This window comes from Caretta caretta, chromosome 5, assembly GCF_965140235.1.
Source record: "Caretta caretta isolate rCarCar2 chromosome 5, rCarCar1.hap1, whole genome shotgun sequence".
Taxonomy (NCBI): Eukaryota; Metazoa; Chordata; order Testudines; family Cheloniidae; genus Caretta; species Caretta caretta.
Window position 1 is genome coordinate 126,465,215 of NC_134210.1, and position 23,137 is coordinate 126,488,351.

The following is a 23,137-nucleotide window of genomic DNA, read 5'->3' on the forward strand; positions in this document are numbered from 1 at the left end:
GCCTGAACATCTGCACTGCAATTAAACAACCTGGTAGGCTGAGCCCCACAAGCCCAAATCAGCTGACACAGGCCAGATGCAGGTGTTTAATTGCAGTGTAGACATACCCATGGTGCTCAGTTACAACTCATTATGCTGAATGTTGTTTCCTGGGCTTTGGGAGCTCACTGCATGAGAGTGAAAAGCAGACCACTTCATGCTGTGCAAAAAACTCTCCTCTTCTGAAGGAGCCCAGCTGCTTTGCTGTGGGCTACCTGGCCATATCCTCACACCAAGGAGACAGAACAGAGGCTAGGGGGTTGGCTGATGGATTCAATCCAAAGCAAGAAAAGCTCCTCAATTTGGTGTCCCACAAGGGCCTTTAGTCCAGACTGGACGGTCTGCTGAGAAGTAAAAAGGAATGCGAAATGCAGCAGATAGGGAAGGAGGCTCAGAATGGATATTAGGGAAAAGTCTTTTCAGGAGTGAATTAAAAAAAAATTACATGTGATTAATTTTTTCCAAAAGTACCTCTAGAGAATTGTCATTTCAATACAGCATTGAGTTAAACAAAAATCAGTTTGGAACCCCCTCTGAGGACACATTTTACATGAAGTAGAATTGGGGCCTGAGATACATGAATTCCTATTTGTTTATTTTTGCTCCAAATAATCTCGGATATGTAAGAATATGGCTACTGAAATCCTTACATTCACCCAGGTGATCCCTTCAACCTAAAAGCCGATGAATTAGGGCTTTGTCTACACATGGAAAATTACCGGCATAATTATCCTGGGATAACAGTGTCCACATGTAGAATTTTACTGGCATAATTATACTGGTATAGCTATGCAGGCAATTCTCCCCATGTAACTAAGGGCTTGCCTACATAGGTTAATACACATCCTGTTCAGTTTCAAAATCCAACAGGTTTCAAAACTAGTAGAACTCTCTCAAGGAGTATGTACCAACTCTATGAAGCCATTATTGTTAGCTACTGTTTTGCTCAGGCTAGAAAAGGGGCTTAGAGGAGGGTATCTATATTATTCCATAGCCGAGAGCCTTTTGGTTGGAACTGACATAATTTAATCTTGTTAACAAAAACTAGGCATTGTTTTCTACCTCAAAAGAAAATGTATAACCAACGTATTGTTTCATGTATCCCCACATAAAACTTTATTTGGTTGGTTCCTTTGATAAAGTATTTATCCTTACAAAGTTTTTAATTCTTTGAGTACAAAAAATACTTCATTTCTTAAAAAAACAAACAAACAAAAAAAACCCCATTAAGTCATTAAACTTAGGCATTATATTTCTGGAAGCAGGTAAATTGCTTGCATTCTACAGCTTGGTTACATAATTTTATCTTTTAAAAAGCAGGACTTCCACACTGTGGAAAACAATGGCATATTTAATTCCAGATGTCAACCCAACTGCTTGTAACATTTTTTAAATGAACTTCTCTTGCTTACCAGTCAGCAAAAAGATTTGTTATTCAATCAAGGATTTGCTTCCTCGTAGTTCATCTGCTTCTGATACTTAAACTTGCAATGCTGTGATTATGATGAATTTGTGACATCACATGAGTTTCCAGGGCAGAAGACTGTCATGTCATAAGTACAATACAACAATTTCACTGCAGACTCCAGCTGGGTGAGAAGTAAGAAAATGCTTCTCCAAAAAGATTGTTTTTTGTATTGCTGTTTACTTTCCCCTTCCCTGCCCCTTCTCCAAGTCTCCCCAGTGTGAAAGCCTCTCTTTAAAGTCAGGCTGCAAGGGAATCACGTTTGCTTAACTACAGTACTTTGACAGGTGTAGCATTCTTAAAAGGAATCGCTCAAAGGAAAGAAGGCCAAACCTCCCCACTATGGACCTTTTCCCTCATTCATCCAAACAAAAAGAAAAAGTTCCCAACCTTTCATCAACTTACAGAAAAAGAGGGACTGCCAAAAAATACAGTATGATTTTACTTGCGTACATTAACCACTTCCTACCCATTTGCAAATACTCTCTTTAAGAAGCTGAGAGTCACAAGCTCAGTTTTCTTTGTCGTATTGGTTTTACACATCCATGCCTGTATACAAAGGTGGATTCAAATTCTACATCTTAGCACAGGGTCAGAAAAATACCATGGCAAAACGGTGGTGAGTTACACCCCCCTCCCACCATAGCTTTCTGTTGACAGATTAGCAGCTGGATTCCTGTTTTGATTTCTTTTTCCTCTGTTTTATAAGAAATAAGCTCTCATCAATGGTGGAACTACTGTCTTTCTTGTTTCTTTGCCTTCTCTTTTTCCTCTTCTTTTTAGCTGCATCCAACAGCTCCTGGCCATTTTTTGTTTTCCTGCTATGTGGACAGAAGGCAGAGCTGTGATGCTTTTTGCTGCCCTTAGGGGAGTGTATTCTACACCCCCTAGGAAAGTCCTCCTCCTGGTTGTTATTCCTTTGGACATCTTTCTTGTGTTTCTTCTCTTTGCGTTCCTCTGCCCAGGACTTCTTACTGGCCTTTTTGTGGCACTTTTCTTCTTTAGGACTCTTTACATGCTCTTTCCAAAGGTTTTTCTTTTTCTTATGACACTGTCCCCTATGTTCTTCCTCCTTCCTCAGTCTCTTGAACTGCACTGGCAAGAGGCCGGCTTCTTGAAGTTCTGTAAAATAGAACAGTTTCTTTTAATAGTCACTAAGAGGCCAGAACCACAACGCTTGAAAACCACAGCTCTGTTTGCAGTTTGGGGTTAGCAATGGACCTGGTATGTAAAAATCTGAGGACCTGGATAAAACTCAGATATTTTGGCAAACACTGGGTAAGCCAGAAGTTTATCGTCATGTCATTTTAAAGCGCAGTTGTAGCCAAAAAAGTGATATTGTGGGTTTCCATAATCATTTTCTCTCTGTGACTTCATATGAAATTTGCTCAGTTTAAAAAACAATTATCTTTGGAAGACCAATATATTCAATCTGGGATTGGAAAATCAAACAGTGTCATTTTACCTCTGACATTTCTATAGTCAAGATTCTGCAGTCCAAAAACTGCTGATCTGGCTGCGAAGTAGACATACCTGTTCTACAGATGGGTCTTCAGAGATTTGGACAGAGTAAGGACCAGACCCTGCCAATTTTACTCATGTTGAGTAGTATCTTCCACCACAAGTGGACTCATTGTAGAAAGTGGCCATTCATATACATTGGTTGTTTTTTTTTGTAACAGATTTTTAAAAACATAATTTACAATTCAGAGAACACTCCCCATCAGTTTATAACCATTTTAAGGCCAGTGAGATTTTGGGGGTTAAAGTACTTCCAGGTGTCCTTTTAGAACAATGAATTTCAGGAACAGACTGAGGTTACTAAACTCATTAGCCTTGCCCTGCTTGTTGATTGAGATAATCCCCATCATCATCTTACACAACATGAAGAAAGCCAAGATTACAAAATGCCTAACAAAAAGCAGTAAATATACCAATGTACCCTGATTAAAGACCACTTAAAAACGTGATGGTCAGTAAGAAGTATTTCACAAAATATACCATACCTTCAACCTTTCTCTTTGCCCTCTGAGCTCTCCTCTTGATGTCATACTCATCATCATAGTAGTAGACGAATGGGGAAGAAGGGAATGCCCCATTGTACATCCGCTTCTCTGAGCACTCCTGCAAATCACATTTTAGGTTACTACATGCTGTGACATCTTGTTAAGCTTTGGATTATTGATTTCAGAGTTAAGGAAATAAACCAGAACCTCAAAGGGTATAAATCAGGTTTATCCCATATCTGAAGTCTATGGATCAATGTTGATTTACACCAGCTGGGGAATCTGGCCTTCAGTTCTTTAAATCCTGATAATTGTATTAGTTTCCAATAGTCCTGCTTATATTTGTATCACAATTGTGCATATGCAGCAACATTTATTTAAATGTTTATTTAACTTCTTTGTTACTATCCTTTGATAGCTAGGGGTGTGACAGATGGAATCCCATGTCTCCCATCAGTTATTACAAACCTGCTCTTATTTTGATTTACAAAGCTATGTAGCAAATGTAGTACACATAGAAGTGAAGGGCTAGAGCCAGGCACACTGTAAGCAGGTGCTGTACAAAAAAACCCAATCAGAATTAACTTTCTGAAAGATACCGAATCAAAACACATTCTGCAGGAGACTTCGTTGGCAAGGAGACATCAGACTTGGCATGAAGAAGAGATGAGAAGGGAAAGTCTAGAATCTTGAGTCATAGGAACTGATTGGTTTAGTTGTACTCAGAATCTCACTTATAGTGGGGCTTATTTCTCCGTCACACAGATTGGCAAATATGAATCGTACGAATTAAGCGTTATTGCAGTCTTGACAGCCAATCTGGCTCAACTTCAGGGTGCTAGGTGATACTAACTGCTGCTTTTTTTGCTTGTAAATTTCTTGGAGGTGTGATTCTTTTCCTCTCTGAACACGCCCAAATCTAGTTAAATCTGTCTTCTTGTTCTCATGAAATCTTCAGTGGCTTTCACTTTTCTGATGTCCCCACCAGATGCTGAGCAGCTTTCTTTCAAGACTTTGGTACTGCTAACTCTACAATCCCCTCTTCCTATGTGTCCTCACACTTCCTCCTATATACTTTAGATCTACAACACACTAGAAATGTCTTCAGCTAGGATTTCCTTGGTCTTTGAGCCAAGATTAAACTATATCCCAAACTGGCAGCAGTGGACTTGGCAACTGAATGCATTTTTTTAAATTTCTAACTACTCTGGTTCCTATTCAGACAAAGAACTTGGCTGAAGTAAAGCTAAGGTTCAGAGAACACTTCAGTAACTTAAGAGTAAAAATCCTTATAAGCACATTGCAGTTAGGAAAAAACCCACATACAAACAAAAAAACACATTAAAAATCAGGAAAGCTAAAAGATCAAATGTCCAAGAACCCCAAACACTTGAAAATATGCAAATTTACAGATAAGGAACTCAAACCACCCTTATTCTGCCATCTAAGTGATCTCACCTTCCAACCCTCCTTTCTTTATTCCTTTCTATAGATACTTTGCAAGTTGTGTTGGTCTTGAATCAGGGTCTTTTTCTCCGGTCTTTAAGACTCCGGTCTGCAGTCTATAGCTTAAGCTTTCAATGTTATTAACTATCTGTTAAGGTGAAATTTGCCCCCATACCCAACTTAAATCCCACTCAAGACTTGTGCTGGCCCTCTGCACGGCTAGCTGGGAAAATATGCCAAAATGTTTCGTCTTTGACTTTTTTTCTTTTTCTGCTGAACAACTCAAAACATTAATACTGTCAAATATGCAGCAAAAGTCTAGAAAGCACTCTGTGCAGATATGACATATCAACACTGACATCTCCGATATCCTTCCCCCTCACCCCCACCCCCAGGACAACATTATCTTTGTGGTATGTTCCCTGAAAGTTTGCTAACCGTGACACTATGTACAAGCATGAAAACTGACTAACAGGCAGGAGCTGGTGAACAGAGTGACCAACAAAAAAAGCCCTCAGACTTTAGGGTTATGTGATCTCAGGTAAAATGATTTCAGTTATGTGGACTCTATCTCGAAGGACATTTAAAATGGTAACTAGGGAAGCTTAGCCATGGTGTATTCAGTGCTCATGTAAATGGAAGGCAGTTTGGAAAGAAAAGCGTGTGTCAGTGAGAATGAAGATTAGATTAACTTACTGATGCCTGGTGTATAGTAAGAAGTTAAGTCAACCCAGCTATGTCACTCAGGGATGTGAAAAATCCACACCCCTGAGCAGTGTAGCTAAAATGACCTATTCCCTGGTGTAGACAGTGCTAGGCTGATGGAAGAGTTCTTTCGTCGGCCCAGCCACCCCGCCTCTCAGGGAGGTAGATTACCTACATCGACAGGAGAATCATTCCCATCAGGGTACGTAGTGTCTACATTGAAGCGCCACAGCACTATTGTAGCATTTCAAGTGTAGACAAACACTAAGACATATTGCTGTATGTGGTTGCAATAGTCTCAAAGCAAGAGGTAAAGCAGGGAGTTATTTTAAGCATAGTGCTATTACTGCATGCATTTACCAAGAAGAAATCCTCCCAAATCAGCTTGATTTCCTTCTTTGACAGGGTAACTGGTTTGGTGGATGGGGGAATGCGGTGGACATAATATACTTGAACTTCAGCAAGGCTTTTGACACAGATATTCTGATGAGTAAGATGGAGAAATACAGGCTCAGCAGAACTACCATTAAGTGAATACATAATTGGTTAAACGACTGCGAACAAGTAATTATTAATGAAATGATGTCAGATTGGAAGGAGGTCTCAAGTGGGGTTCCACAGAGCTCTGTTCTGGGTCCAGTATTATTTAACATCTTTATTATAGGGCTGTCAATGAATTGCAGTTAACTCATGTGATTAACTCAAAAAAATTAACCGCGATTAATTGCACTATTAAACAATAGAATACCAACTGAAATTTATTAAATATTTTCGGATTTTTTCTACATTTTCAAATATATTGATTTCAGTTACAACACAGAATACAAAGGGTACAGTGCTCACTTTATATTATTTTTTATTATAAATATTTGCACAGTAAATATGATAAAAGAAATTGTATTTTTCAGTTCGCCTCATACAGGTACTGTAGTGCAATATCTATCATGAAAGTGCAACTTACAAATGTAGATTTTTTTTTGTTACCTAATTGCTCTCAAAAACAAAACAATGTAAAATTTTAGAGCCTACAAGTCCACTCAGTCCTACTTCTTGTTCAGCCAATCGCTAAGACAAGTTTGTTTACATTGACAGGAGATATTGCTGCCTGCTTCTTACTTACAATGTCATCTGAAAGTGAGAACAGGCATTTGCATGGCACTTTTGTAGCTGGCGTTGCAAGGTATTTACGTGCCAGATATGGTAAACATTCGTATGCCTCTTCATGCTTCAGCCACCATTCCAAAGGACATGCTTCCATGCTGATGATGCTCATTAAAAAATAATGTGTTAATTAAATTTGTGACTGAACTCCTTGGGGGGAGAACTGTATGTCTTCGGCTCCGTTTTACCCGCATTCTGCCATATATTTCATGTTATAGCAGTCTCGGATGATGACCCAGCACGTTTGTTTTAGAACACTTTCACAGCAGATTTGACAAAACACAAAGAAGGTACCAATGTGAGATTTCTAAAAATAACTACAGCAACTCGACCCAAGGTGTCATCCAAAGTTGAAGTGCCATCCAAAATCTGAGAGGGACGAGGTGTGGAGCATGCTTTCAGAAGTCTTAAAAGAGCTACACTCTGATGTGGAAACTATAGAACCCAAACCACCAAAAAAGAAAATGAACCTTCTGCTGGTGGCATCTGACTCAGATGATGAAAATGAACATATGTCAGTCTGCACTGCTTTGGATAGTTACAGAGCAGAACCCATCAACAGCTTGGAGGCATGTCCTCTGGAATGGTGGTTGAAGCATGAACGGACATAGGAATCTTTAGCGTATCTGGCACGTAAATATCTTGCCATGCAAATGCCTGTTCTCACTTTCAGGTGACACTGTAAACAAGAAGTGGGCAGTATTATCTCCTGCAAATTGTAACCAAGTTTGTTTGTCTGAGTGATTGGCTGAAGTAGGAGTGAGTGGACTTGTAGGCTCTAAAGCTTTACATTGTTTTATTTTTCAATGCAGTTATTTTTTGTACATAATTCCACATCTGTAATTTACACTTTCATGATAAAGAGATTGCACTACAGTACTTGTATCAGGTAAACTGAAAGATACTGTTTTTTACAGTGCAAATATTTGTAATAAAAAATAAATATAAAGTGAGCACTATACTTTGTATTCCATGTTGTAATTGAAATCAATATATTTGAAAATGTAGAAAACATCCAAAAATACTTAAACAGATGGTATTCCATTTTTGTATAACAATGTGATTAATCGCGATTAATTTTTATAAGCGTGTGACAGCCCTGCTTTATTAATGACATAGATGTAGGAATATAGAGCATACTGATCAAATGTGCAGATGACACAAAGCCGGTGGTGGGGGCTGCCAACACTTTGGAGGATAGAGTAAATTCAAAGGGGTCTTGATAAATTGAAGAACAGACCTATCAATAACAAAATGAAATTCAGCAACGACAAGTGTCAGGTGCTACATTTAGGGAAGAAAAATCAAAAGCACAAATACAGGCTGGGGGAAAACTGGCTTGGCAGCAGAGCTGCTCAGAAGGATCTGGACGTTGTGGTGGATCAGAGTCTCAACTTGAGCCAGCAGTGAGATGCTGTTGCAAACAAAGTAAATGCAATATCAGGTTGCATTAACAGGCATAGCATGCAAGTCACAGGGGGTGATAGAACCACCCTACTCAGTGCTGGTTAGGCTTTATCTGGAGTAGTGTCCCCAGTTTTAGTCACCAACATATAGAAAGGCTGCAGAGAAACTGGAAAGGATCCAGAGGCAAGTGTCAAAGATGATCAAAGGATGGAATGCGGCCAGATGAGCAAAGGCTGAAGGAACTGGGTATGTTTAGTTTGGAAAAGAGGAGATTAAGGGGGGACGTGATAGCGGTTTTCATACACTTGAAAGGCTGCCATAAAAAAAGATGGAGAAAAGTTGTTCTCTCTTGCCACCGAGGGCAGGACAAGAGGCAGTGGGTTCAAACTACAGAATAATAGGTTTAGATTAAGTCTCAGGAAAAACTTCCGAACTGTATGAACAGTAGGACAATGGAACAGATGCCTAGGGAGACTGTGGCTGCTCCTTCACGGAAGGTTTTCAAACGGAAGCTGGGTAGCCATCTCTCTTGGATAGTTTAGACACAAAAAATCCTGTATCTTGCCAGGGGGTTAGACTAGATGTCCCCTGCGGTCCCGTCTAACCCTGTGGTTCTAGGATTCTATTACATAATACGAATATTCAGGAAAGAGATGCATATTGGACCACAAGACTTCCATTCCAGTTTAGGCATTGATTATTGGCACAATACATTTAGCAAGCTGCTTCCAGCAGTAATCAGTACCTGACATGTCAAGAATGTAACCTTACTGCCAAACTCCTCAAAACACATATTATCAGAATAAATGCGGGGCAGGAGGCTGTAGAATGGCTAATGAACTGGTTACTGCTGGGAAAGATCCAGAGGAGGACACTCAAGTATTTTTTCAGCTGAATCATAGAATATCAGGGTTGGAAGGGACCTCAGGAGGTCATCTAGTCCAACCCCCTGCTCAAAGCAGGACCGATCCCCAATTAAATCATCCCAATAGAATCACAGAATAAAATAGGCCACTTGAAGGGAGTGTGATGGGACAGACAGCAAAGACAGGTGAAATGCCTACAAACAGATCAGAACTACTTATGAATTTTTCTACAGAATTCTAAAACAGTTTTCTTTTTTGAGACGGGGGGAGGCATGTCTGGCCACAACCACAGAGCCGCTGGATAAGCACTCCAATATGGCTGTTCTTCAACAGAAATTTGTAGGTCTCAGAATCAATCTACGCCCTTTTTTGGCATGCAATATATATTGTTGCAATTTGTAATCTGTGTCTAACTACTGATAATTACAAATCCCAAACTTTTTCCTATTCTTGCCTCCCAGATGGTGCTTTCATGACTTAGATGCTTCTGCGTATTGAAAAGTGCAAGGCAGACCCTGAGGAAAGGGGATAAAGGACTCCCTACCATGATAAGCAATTAATGCTCCTCCTCTTCCTATGAGGTCTGTTTGATACAATGCCTATATGATGAAATGTTAAGACACAGGTAGGAAAAAAACATTTTTTAAATATGAGTGGCATGAGTCAGTCATCCAAATGCAATAATTCAATATAAAACTAAGTGGTGGAGAGAGACAGTTGGAGTCTCCATAAAACACAGGATTCTGCCCTTTGCATAATCCCAACTCTTACATGCCCCAATACCAGTTGCCCCACTAAGGTACAAAGGGATAGAGAAGCATAACTGCATCTTTAGTACATAAAAAGGCTTCAAAGATTAATATTACACACTTGGCCAAGGTTTAAGATGGGAGAAGCCTAGGAAGAGGCGTTTAGGTTTGGCACTCTATACTGAGTAAGTGAAAGAAAACATTAAGCCAAAAAATTGCCAAATATTTACTCAAAAGCAGCGGTGATACTGTTTTAGACAAGTAATGCAAAGACACAGTTATCTTCTTTGATGGCTGTGAAACACACTCCCTCAGGTCTGTTCTGAGATGCTGCACAAAGTCTAGGGCTTGTGCCACAGACAGATGGCCCTTTCGTTATTTTTCATGTTGTTAATATGTTGACAGTAAAGCCCTAGTGGATGAAATGCACATGCGTTCAAAACCAGCACTTCTGCTTCCTCTTTTAACTTCACTGTATTGAATAATCATCTCAATAGTGTACAACATGCACTCTCCCACACCCCTCTCTCTCAAATATACTGCCACTACTGTTATACACTTTGTGCCATTAAATACCCTTGGGACATTTTTCAGCACTAGAGGTAACCCACAAAGGACTGAAAGCACAGCCTGCTACTAACCCAGCAGAGGCATTTTCCATTTGATTGACGCATTTGGATGTGAATGCAAGGCACATCTGCAGACACTACCCAGTTCCTTAGTTTTGTTACATGCAAAACTTGCTGCAAAGTCTGAATAATGCAATGGGTTGCCACTGATTAATGTGGGAAGTTGTTACACTTAATGGTGAGACCCTAAAAAATTAGTCCTCGTTATGGCTGTTCCAGTGGATGGCTTGGATGTATAGATTGTAATGAAATGGAACATTCTTGGAAGTCCAGTGAAAAGAACAGATTTGCCATCAATACTGACCCTTTAACGGAAGCGACAGTTTTAAAAAATGTATTCTGAGTAAACAGATAATATGGTAACTTAAGTCTACGGCAATTATGACCTCAAGGCATCAATGCTGTATTAAATATATGTCCAAGTATTTCCACATCTAAAAACAATGGAGGAAGTGAGTTGGCGTATGATGATCTTATGGATGGAAATGGTCCTGTTAATGCTAGCAATTAACTAAGTTTTTGCTGTTGCTTCAGTTTTTGGGAATGGTGAAAGTCCAGTGAATCCCTAAATTTCTAGCAAGTACTGAGTATTTCAGATTTCATCAACAGGAGTAAGAGGTAGCTTAACATATGATGGACTATTGTGAAAAACGTTGTTTGAGACAGTTCTTTACAAAACCATAATCTGAGCCTTCTCTCTCCTTATACCTTGGTACACTTCAGCTTTAAAGGAAAGAAGAACTCTGCTGTGTGTCATTTATTTCTTGAGGTTTGGAAACAGCAAACTGAGGAAGACCATGCAGATCCATTTATTTGGGAATTCCTGCAGTCTTTTTCTGTTCTAAAGACACACTTTTTAAATCCAGGCAGAGATGTCCATCTCTTAGAACCCTGAGTTGAGAGGGGCAATGGTTTTTGCACTTGCTTTATGAACAGCTCTCTTTGTTTGTGGGATTTGTAGATTTGAACTCTATCTACTGACTACACATGTCTAGGTGCAACACTACCAAGATGTTCCCGCGGCCACTATCCGTACTTTCAGCCACTTTTGAGCTGGAATTTTTAAAATAGAGCAACTTAAGCCAAAGTGTGAATGATACACTCTTTAATTACAAAGGACTGAATTCTTAACTGCTCTGTCGATGCACAAGGCTCAAATGCTACAAACACAATACCCTTCTGCTGCGTTGGGGGCAAAATGTGTGGAACACTGTGCATGGGGACTCCACACACTCACAGTTGCCACAGAACTCATTTTTGCAGCAATCTTTCACAGGGAAATGTGATTGGGGGTAAATGTGTCATCCACAATGGGGTCAAGACCAGTGGGTAAAAAACACAGATTGCATCCTCCTGGCTCAGACCCTGCTAAATGGTTGCTAGTCTCCCATATACTTTGCTGCAGTTGGCTGTGGGTTGTCTACATGTGTCCAGGTCCTAGAACAAGTCACGACTGAAGATTCCTTCTCGGATCCCCACCTTGTTTCAACTCTATTTTGAGTGAACTAAGTCCTTTCCTTTGGGTTTTGCTAGCTTACAGGGCTGTATCCCATGGGAGTTTACTCCTGCCAGGTGTGGTTAGCTCTGTTTGCGGGATGGAAAACTGTTCTGGTGTTGGGGTTGTTCTATCAAACTTTAAACAAAGGTAATAGATTCATAGATTCTAAAGTCTGCGGGGACCACTGAGATAGTCTCATCTCAACTCCTGCCTAACAAAGGCCGTAGGAATTTCCTGAATTAATTTCTGTTTGGACTAGAACATTTTGTTTACAAAAAACATCCAATCCTGATTTAAAAGTTTCCAGTGATGGAAAATCCAGCACAGGCCTTGGTAAATTGTTCCAATGGATAATTACTCTCACTGTTGAAAATTTGTGCCTTAATTCTAATCTGAATTTGTCTAGCTTCAACTTCCAGCCATTGGATCTTGTTATATCTTTGACAATTTAAAGACTGCCATTTTAATTATGTACCATTCTAATTTCTTACTCAAAATGTTGTGTGATGCCAAATCAAACACCTTACAGAAGTCTATTGCATCAACACTATTACCTTTATCAGCCAAACTTGTAATCTCATCAAAAAAAGGTATCCAGTTTATTTGACAAGATCTATTTTTCATAAAACCATGCTGATTGGCATTAATTATATTACCCTTCTTTAATTCTTTATTAATCAAGTCCTGTATCCATTATTTTGCCTGGAATCAATGTTAGGCAGGTAGGTCTACAATTACCTGGATCACCCTGCTTTCTCTTTTTAAAATGTTAGCTATCCTTTAGTCCTCTGGAACTTCCACAGTGTTCCAAGATTTATTGAAAATCAACATTAATGGCTGAGATAGCTCATTGGCCACCTCTTTTAATACTCTTGGTTGCAAGTCACCCAGTTCTGCTAAGTTAAAAATGTCTAGCTTTAGTAGCTGCAGTTTAACACCATTCTTAATTGCTGTTGGAAAGGAAATTAATTCATCATCATTATCTGATATGAATATTGTGACAGGGTCAGGCCAGATGGCCACAGGAGAGTGACAGATGGCAGATATATTAGCCCCAGGTTGAGTAGGTCCCTTTTCCTTGGGTAAGGCAACAGGGAAGGTTCCAGAATAATCAGGAACTTTCTGGAAACAATTAAGACAGACAGGCTGGTTAGAACACCTGCAGCCAATCAAGAAGCTGCTAGAATCAATTAAGGCTGGCTAAACAGGGCGCCTGAGTTTAAAAAGGACCTCACTTCAACAGTGTGAGTCAACAGTGTGCACTTGTTGCCAAGAAGGCCAATGGCATTTTGGGATGTATAAGTAGGGGCATAGCCAGCAGATCGAGGGACATCATTCCCCTCTATTCGACATTGGTGAGGCCTCATCTGGAGTACTCTGTCCAGTTTTGGGCCCCACACCACAAGAAGGATGCGGAAAAATTGGAGAGAGTCCAGCGAAGGGCAACAAAAATGATTAGGGATCTGGAACACGTGACTTACGAGGAGAGGCTGAGGGAACTGGGATTGTTTAGTCTGCGGAAGAGAAGAATGAGGGGGGATTTGATAGCTGCTTTCAACTACCTGAGAGGTGGTTCCGAAGAGGATGGTTCTAGACTATTCTCAGTGGTAGAAGAGGACAGAACAAGGAGTAATGGTCTCAAGTTGCAGTGGGGGAGGTTTAGGTTGGATATTAGGAAAAACTTCTTCACTAGGAGGGTGGTGAAACACTGGAATGCATTACCTAGGGAGGTGGTAGAATCTCTTTCCTCAGAAGTTTTTAAGGTCAGGCTTTTGAGCAGGGGGTTGGACTAGATGACCTCCTGAGGTCCCTTCCAACCCTGATATTCTATGATTCAGTTTGTGGTGTGCGTGAGGAGCTGGGAGCAAGAGGCACTCGGAGCTGAGAGTGAGAACATGTACTGTTGGAGGACTGAGGAGTACAAGCATTATCAGACACCAGGAGGAAGGTCCTAGGGTGAGGATAAAGAAGGTGTTGGGAAGAGGCCATGGGGAAGTAGCCCAGGGAGTTGTAGCTGTTGCACAGCTGCTCCAGGAGGCACTCTAGACAGCTGCATTCCATAGGGCCCTGGGCTGGAACCTGGAGTAGAGGGTGGGCTCGGGTTCCCCCCAAACCTCCCAACTCCTGGTCAGACACAGGAGCAATTGACCTGGACTGTGGGTCATGAAAACGGCAAAAACTGAGGGCTGCCATGAATCTCCGAGGTGAGCAAATCTGCCAATAAACGCAAGACCCACCAAGGTAGAGGAGGAACTTCGTCACAGTATATTATTAATATGATTCGAACACTTCCATCTTTTATGCTTTATTATTGACCATTCTACCCCATCCATCTAATAATGGACCAATACCATTGTTAGTATTCATTTTGTTCCTAATAGTCTTAAAAAGCTTCTTCTCTTCGTCCTGAACTCCACTGGCCATAATTTTGTTTGTCCCCTTTTGCTTCCCTTATCAATTTTCTACAATTTGTAATTTTTTGATTTACACATTCATTACTACCAACTTCCACTTCCTTGTTTACAGTATTTTATTTTTTCACTTCCCCTCTAAGCCAGGTTAATTTTTTTATCCACTGTGGTCTTCTCTCTTGATCGTGACTTTTTGGGCCTCAAGAACATTTTAACACTTCCCAATTATCATTCACTTTTTCTGTTTAAATTTTTTCTCCCAAATGTTTTGGCTCATAATTATTTTCAACTTTGTGAAATAAACTCTTTTAAAGCACCAAGTATATATATATTACTGGTTTGGACTTTATTCTGTTTATAGATAACAAATGTGACCAATAATTTCAACATTTCCTTTGTCGAAGGTTCTGATAATTACAGTCTGAAATCCTAGATTGAGCAATGACAGAACAAACTACAGGAATAAGTGTTGGTGTGTCATACTATCAGCAGATTTATCAATACATCTTAAAACTGATGACTTGCACCTTAGAACTATTGTTAGGCAGACTGCTTTGTACCATCTGAGAACTATTGCCAAGATTGTGATTGCTGCTCAATATGAATGAAATAGGGCTGATGACTAATGCTTCTATTTTATCTATATTGGATTATTGCAGTTGCCTATTTTGTAGGGTCCCCCCGCCCCCAAGGACACACCTTATCCAGAGTGTAGCAGATTTCTTAATAGGTACATGTTTGTCACAATATAGCCCTCCAATCTAGAAATCTTTACATTGGCTCCAAGTAAAGTTGTGCACCAATTTTAAAGTTCTTCATTTAACATTTAAGTCTGCTGGGGGGTAGCCCTAGCTAACCTGATTGACTTTTAACTGCCTTATGTCCCCATACCATTCCATATGAGGCTTGAAACTCCTTGAAAACAACACACCCTGCTCTGTTTGTGATGCTGTAAAACACAACTACTGTGGCTAAGTGGACATGTAAGACAGTTAGGAGGGAAGAAAGGATGTTTGGGTTAATACTATCCATAGGATTTAGAAAAGGATGAACCTAAAGCTTTCAAGACACTTGGAATGCAGATTTTCTATCAATATTGTTTCTCATTGTAAAATTTCCCTCGGACATATTTCACAGCAAAGTTAATAAGACAACACCTGTTTTGTGTGGCTACAGGTGCAGAGCTGCACCTGTTGTGTAAGGATACTGACAGTCAAAATATATATCAAGGAACTGATCCTGTAAGGTGTTAAATGCCCTCAATTCCCATTGAAGCCAACATACGTTTAGGGTGCTCATCATCCTGGAAAATTGTTCCCTAATGAAGAAATTATATGAAACTCAAGAAGAGACATTAAGTTACAGGTTAGAAACCATCAATTTTTTCTGTATGAAAACTGGTTGTTAAATGGCCTGGAAAGTTGGCTGGGGAGGGGGAATTTCTAATCAGATGGCACTGCTTCAAGACATGGCTTTGGGACTTCTTCTATGGTACTTTAATATATACCTATCCCAATGTCAGAACAATTGGGAGTACCAAATCCTGTCAATTTGAAATAGTCTGGCTGACTAAAGTGGAGACACTGAACATTTCAGCAATATTCCATGCCACACCCACAGGAGAACTTAACATGTTTTTAAAAATTAGCCTAAGGTATTTCTTCTTTTTTTATCTGTTCCAGATCATTTTACAGTGGCATCCAATTATTTTTAACAATGCTGCAAGATCACCCATATTTAATTAGCACTGTTCTTTCTACAGTGTTAGCGTGAGTCTTTCAGCTCATTCCTCCAACCACACACCACAGTGAAGATAAGCATATGTATAAGATGGATACATTTAACATTTAGCCAGAGACTACTGAGACTTACATATCCATAATGTCCTTTCTGGGAGCAGTTGTAACAGTACACCAATGCAGAATGCTCAGAATACGAACTGGACTTCTTGATTGATCCTGGTCTGGTCTGCAATACGGAAAACAGGTGAGAATTAGGTCTGGTGAATTCCAAATGTTTAAAATAATCTAAACAAAAAGCTGTCTAAATCAACAGCATTCCAGCTGCAAGCAAGAAGCTTGGAAAAAGGAGCAAGTTGCTCATGTAATATTACAGAACAAATTAAACCTTGATCACCAAAATCAAGTGGGATAGGAAACTTCAGTGTCCGTTCCATACAGCCATTTTATTTCGACTCTCAGTGCAGGAAAGTAGGCTGCTGATTTCTCGCTCTCTTTTTTGCAGATGTCCCACTATCCTCAGGGAACAACCAGGGCCATCAGATATTACATCCACCAGCTGGATAGAAGCATTTGTGTATTGCAAAACGAGTCCCTCCCAGCAGGACTCACTTAAGGCAATATGGGGAAGGTCTTCTGAGAGAGATACACAGCCTAAATCTACCACACTCCTATTTCCTCTCACTCTCCACCTCCCCTGCCCCCTTCCCCTAGTCACTGAACAGAATCTGCCAATGTCAATTTTCAAGTCACTAGCGGATCTGAATCTGCACCAAACACCACATTAAATTATGGTGTTTGCTGTTTGAAGTCAGAACTGCTTTTTAACGCAAAGAAAGTTTTGGAACACTAAGCTGAACTCAGTGGGTCAGGCAGATTTATTTTTTAAATCCAGAGCCAATAAATAATAACTTTGCTCAGAGTACCACCACATACATTTTGAACGGAGTGTGTGAGCACACATGTATATGTTCTAGGTTATATACACACACTTATTCAATAGAAAACAATAAAAAATAAAACCTTTGTTTAATCAGACTTAGCATATCCGCCGAAGAAGGGGGATGGAATAAAGGTTCTATGAAAACCGGTCAAAACAGAATCCAATTAATTTAAAGGTCCACATATTTTCCTTTATTATTCATTCTAGTGGAACACAGGAAAATGTGTGTGATTTCAAAGAATTCATCAATTTTTTTTTTAAATATCAGTCTGTTATTGCAAGGGATGCTTTTTTCTTTTAAACCTCTCATTGTGTTTACATCCCATTAATACTTCTAATGCAACTGTATATTCTTTCTTTACAGAGGAATTATAGTGATGCTTGTAAAATAGACAGAAACTACAGGATTATTCCTTGATCATCTTTTATGCATCTGATCACATTTTTGGTAGGACAGGACAAGCTTGTTTCACCACATTTTGAACCCATATGGCTTTAAAAGCGCACTTCAGATTCATGTAACTCAGTTCACATTTCATTCACTACATGCTGTGAATGAAGGATCAGAGAAGGGACATGTACAATGAAAAACAGTATAAACATGGCGCAAAAATCAGAGAGAATGAAAACCAGTGTTTGTGACAAAAGGAGCACACAGACAAAAAGAGAAAATCTCATAAAACAACAGATATATATTCTGTCTCTCTCTGTAGATAGATATGGAGCTAGTAATGTGTTCAGGCCACTCACGTGTGCCAGCCTAGCTTTTTGGACATTCTTTCTACTACATAGAACAGGCTAAAACCCCCTCCCCCATATTTAATTTACATGAAAAAAAAATTCATAAATTCAAGCTGTTTTTGAATAGGAGGTGTGCAAAACCTTCAACCCTAGTAGGTTTGGCCAGCTCCCGTTTTTGGATCCCATACTCTGCCACTCACGGGAAATAAAGTTGCATAGGTTCTAATACAGAGTTCCTTAGAAGCAGACATAAATTAAATAATCTGGATCCTTCTTCCTCTGCCTTTATAGAGAATTTTGTGTGTATGAAATCCATTTTCTAGGCTTATGTCAATTGCAGCTCACATTGTGATGCGACCAAGAAACTGCAACAGGTCACTATCTCTGGTTACTTCAGTCACCACTTGTCTACTAGAGACAGCTCTTCATCTAGAATATCTGTGGAATGTATCTGTCAAGGGAAGATCAACTGAATTATATTACAAATGACTCTATATTTCTATTAAGCCTTAAAGGGTTATATTTCAATTGGAGAAATTTGATTAAATGGTCTTATTCTTATAGTTTGTCATGTATTTGGAATGCGAAATTGCAACTGTGACACATCAGACACACATATATGTTAACCTCAAAGTATCTGTTACAATGTTAGTCGGGTTTTTCACCTTGAACTGTCAAATGGTGTTACACGGATTTAGCCAATAAAACAATTTAGACTACTAGTGTTGTATGTATTCAAAATCTCTATTAAAATGTACATGATGCTTAAAACAATATAACTTTCTTTTGAAAAAGAAAAATCAGGGTCTCTTCTCTCCTGAGATATGATTTGTTAAATAAACACCAGATTTAAGGATCAGAATGATACTGCTAGCATAGAATTTATCATGTCTGCCAGTGATAATGCTAGTAATTTATATGACTGAATGAATAAATAAAAAGTACTTATAGACTCCTTCACTCTAATCCAGTAGTTAAATCTTACAGTTCAAGATAAAAGTAATCCTCCCAGCTCATAAATTATGTGTGTACTTCTGTAGTTTGTGTCTTTTCTTCTATTTAAAGATGGGTCAACACTAGCACTTGAAGTTCTTAGCAGTTACAGCCTCTAACAGCTCTCCTCAGAAGTTCATGTACTGCTGACTTGCCTGATAAACCTCTGGATGTTAATCTGAATAACACTTTGAGCTGAAAACTTTAATTACTATGATAAATGTTATCTGCATGCTATCTTTTAACCAACTATAGTACACCATGCTACTAAGAAAAGAGGATGGCACTCTGAATAGGTCTTACCTCATTAGAAAACAATTGTACATCAGAACTCGGTAGTGGAAACAGAGGGATGTTAAGCTTTTCTTATTGTACTGTACAAGGTCTAACAAGAATCCTTGAGAGTATTCACTGCATTAGGAATGTATGCTCAAGTGACATGAAAAAAGCTCCACACAACATTCCCTTGTGTTTAGCAAATAGAAAAGGTCAGATTTAAGGAGACAAATTAAACTGAATACTTACAGTTCAGATTACAACTATACACATCTCTGCGGCTTTCCAAAAGCCAAACACAAGGGGAACCTGTATGTTTTTAAGCCCTCTATTTTATTATTATTTAAGGTTTAAAAAAGCATCTAAGGACTCCAATCCAATGGGTACAAAATAAAGCATTCATGAAAGTAGCTCCTCTATGTTATTTTTTTTGTTACAAACATTTAAATAATCTATATTTGTACGGTGATATCTAGGAGATTACTTCACTATCAATATATAGAAGTAATAACCTGGTAGATAGCATTACCTATGAAAGGTCCATCCCATCTGCTATTCTTGCTGAAAGCTTTTCATGCACCAGTAAACTCAGTAAATATCAGAAGATAAAGCATAAGCCTACCACGCCATGGATTTACTCCTAATGTCTCCTCAAAGTGCAGCCCGATGCAACGATTACAAATGATTTTTCTTCTAATGTCATTTTACATAACCCTTTTTTCTGCATGAGTAGTTAGTGCGGAATGAATGAATGAATGCCATTAAAACAGTTAATCATTATCTGGGACACTGGCCTTCCTCCCTTCTCAACCAGGAATCTCCATGACAAAGGCCAAGAGATCAAAATGCCAGGGCTGCCTCAGTGGCCTATTTCTGACAGTAATTTTTTATGCAAATTGGCCTGCTGGGCAGCTCCCTCTGTGACCTTGAGCTGCCCTTATCTAAACTGACTTTGATCCAATGAGGGTTTGCTTATATGAAGCTCATTACTACCTAGGATATGCAATCTGACTAAATCTCACTAATTAAAGAGAATCGTCCAGTCTCAGTTTTATATTATATGCATGTGTGCGATTACACACACACAGAACCAAAACTACACTAGAATACGCTATGTGAATTGAACATTGCATTTTTGACAAGTACAGTATATTCATTCCACTGTCAAGCACATAATGTCACTTTTAAAGGAAAATACAGTGCTTAACTGCATACTCCATAACACCGATTTATACAAACACACATATCAAACTTGAATAATGCATAGAACTGCGATGATTAAATAAAGTTTAGACCTGACACTTACAAAGTCCTTCCAAGCCCCATTATTCTGTAATAAACTGCATGAAAACATATTTTAAAATATGGGATTCCCACTTGATTATCAGAGAGAACCCCATCCAAACAACCAAGTCTACTATGATCCACAAATACCTAATGGAATGATTTTGACAGTTGAGTAAAATGTGAAAAGTTTCAACTGCCTATTAATAACCTTGAGCTGAAACCAAGGTCACTGTCTCCTTACACAGATCAGTTTTTACCAGCCACCATTCTGCCTCTGTTTTAGACTAATGCCTATTTTCCTGAGTACACTAAACAACCCTGTAGGTTGAGTCCACTTTAGTACCCAACCCACAAACTCTCTGGAAACTATCTGTACAGCTTATGCTATATAACGGCCCACTGCAAGTTTTCTTGTACGACCACTGAAGCATCTGGTACTGGCCTCTGCTGGTCACAGAATACTGGGACTAAATGGGATGATCCGGTATGGCAATTGCTGTGTTTCCATCTCACTGGCAGATTCCATTTTCTGCTGCTATTCCTTACTTCATTTTCTCTCTCTAGTGCTCAACAATTAAACTGGTAATTAATCAGACAAAAACCTTCATCTAGGCAACACGAATGATCCTGCAGTCCTTACTCAGGCAAACCTCCTATCGAAGTCAATGCGTGTTTTGCATGAGGACTGCGGCTGTAGGCCCTAAATGTGTGACTCAAAAAGACAAGTAAGGAAATGTGAAACTGAGGGTGGAACTCATTTACATCTGTGCTGCTACGTCTGCTTTCTGAGACCAGGGCATGATGGTCTGACTGTATCATCACATACTACAGATGTCACTACAGTTAGGCAAAACACAACAAGGGAAGTGACACAACAACTGCATTACTGTAAGAGCATATTTCATTTCTCTTTAAAAACAGATCATAATCTATTTATATTTTAGCAGAAGAAATAGCAACTATGGGTCATTCCCCTGCATTCAAAACTGCCCGTAACAGCTAACGTAATGTTGTAATTATACGAAGATTTTTTTTTTAAACCATGTCATGTACCCAGTAGACTTCCACTCCACTGGGTAATTCCTTAATTAGGCAGATTTTTGAAACGTGTATTATGTACACAACAGACCGGAACGTCTCCTTTAGAGTATTCCTAGTCTATCGCGTGATTGCATCATTAAGTCGCACATGCTACGTAGTAAAAATCCTTATGAAAATTCATGAAAAAAAATGTACAGAGCATATTTAGTATGCAGGTGAAGTACATAACTTAAATATTTTGGCTTAAAAATCTCACAGCCACCAAAGCAATGAGACTATTTTAGTGGACCAATTCCTTGCCAAATTTATTTCTTACATTTTAGCCATTTTAAAACTGTACACATCCAAAAATTCATTTGCTCAAATCAACCAACCATTAATTTTTTCTTTTTTAAATTGCACATGGCTTGTGACCTCTTCTCACAAGTTATACTTTGTGAATGAGTATATTTAGGTGTGTTTATAACCTCAGAAAAATAGGCTACATAACAGAAACAATGAAATAAGTGTTACTAAAGCAGAGTGAATTATGCAGTTATATTTTCTCTAATCAATACCTAGTAAGTCACAAATCAATGGCTAGATTTTTTTTTTAATTGGATAGTCTGGAAAAGCAAACACTTGCAAATAACCACAAGAAAAAATGTAACTTGTTCAATCCACAATACAAGGGGTAAGACATGATAGTCTTCTACAGAAGTAGACATTTATACAATGCATTTTAAATAGATGCAAATGGCAGCTACAATTCACTGTGTGAAAAGATGAAACCAAGAGACAAAAACTAGAAAATTATACATATGAAAGAAATGAATGTAATCTTTTGATACTCTTACGAGTAGAGAAAAATACTAAATATTAATTTAGGATGTCGCTTCTGTAAAATGGACAAAAAAAGTCTTCAGTGAGTTCAGAACAATGAATATATGCAAGATAGTATGGATAACAGCAATTCGCTCCCTGAATGCTCCAACGTCTTCCTGGCTTAAAAAGCATCCCAATTTTCTCCAAAGGTGGTGGCGTTTATTCACTGGTCCATGGCTAATTTTACACGGAATGCAAAACGTTATTTAAATAGGGTGGTGCATTACATTTCAACTATTTCCTATGAAGCTCTCAATCTACAGACCGATCTTTCCTCTATTTTAATTTTAAAGTAAGTTAGCAAAAGCTTCCTTCTGAATCCCCAGAGACTACCTCTATAGTGACACAAATGCACAAATTTATGACAGTAACATAAATGCTCCTCTGAAGTAATGTGCAACATTAAGCAAAATCGTTTCCTGGAAGATATTATAGGGATCTATATTTTATTTGCCATCTTAAACATATCTGGGTCTTTATGACCGTATTTTTAAAATGCATTTCCTTTTTATATTTCTTGGTGCAAATGGACTGCATAAATAAGCAATGTGCTATGAGGCTTCAGACTAGCCGATAAACCCTTTCAATTTTCATGCCAGCTTCTTCTTTTGTAATTCAAATCTGGCTGGAAACTGGCAGCTCTGAAAACTGAAACAAGCACTGCCACAAATACCTTGTAATGCTATCGACCTTGTCTGCCCATGCAGTGAGAAAGGGGGATGCATATGTGTCTGCAGTCATCCAGATAACACAACTCATTTTTGGAGGGGGGGGGAAGGCGGGAGAGGGGGGCATAACAGAAGCCAGCCCCGGACTGTGCACCAAAAGCAGTCATTACCAGGCGAGCTGGAGAATAAGTCTCTTCAAAATA

General features: G+C 39.0%; 1 protein-coding gene across 4 annotated transcripts in view; it reads right to left on the reverse strand.

The window, feature by feature from the left end:
* Positions 1-1,042: 1,042 nt before the first annotated feature.
* The window catches only part of ZCCHC7 (zinc finger CCHC-type containing 7), a 158,401-nt gene continuing 136,306 nt past the window's right edge, over positions 1,043-23,137 (reverse strand). For all 4 annotated transcript variants that reach the window (XM_048850143.2, XM_048850142.2, XM_048850144.2 and 1 more), the window contains 3 exons: positions 16,255-16,350; positions 3,511-3,628; positions 1,043-2,626 (listed from right to left, as the gene is read on the reverse strand). In XM_048850143.2, coding sequence (XP_048706100.1) covers positions 2,166-2,626; positions 3,511-3,628; positions 16,255-16,350 — 675 coding nt within the window. In that variant the 3' untranslated portion in view covers positions 1,043-2,165. The remainder of the gene's footprint in view (positions 2,627-3,510; positions 3,629-16,254; positions 16,351-23,137) is intronic.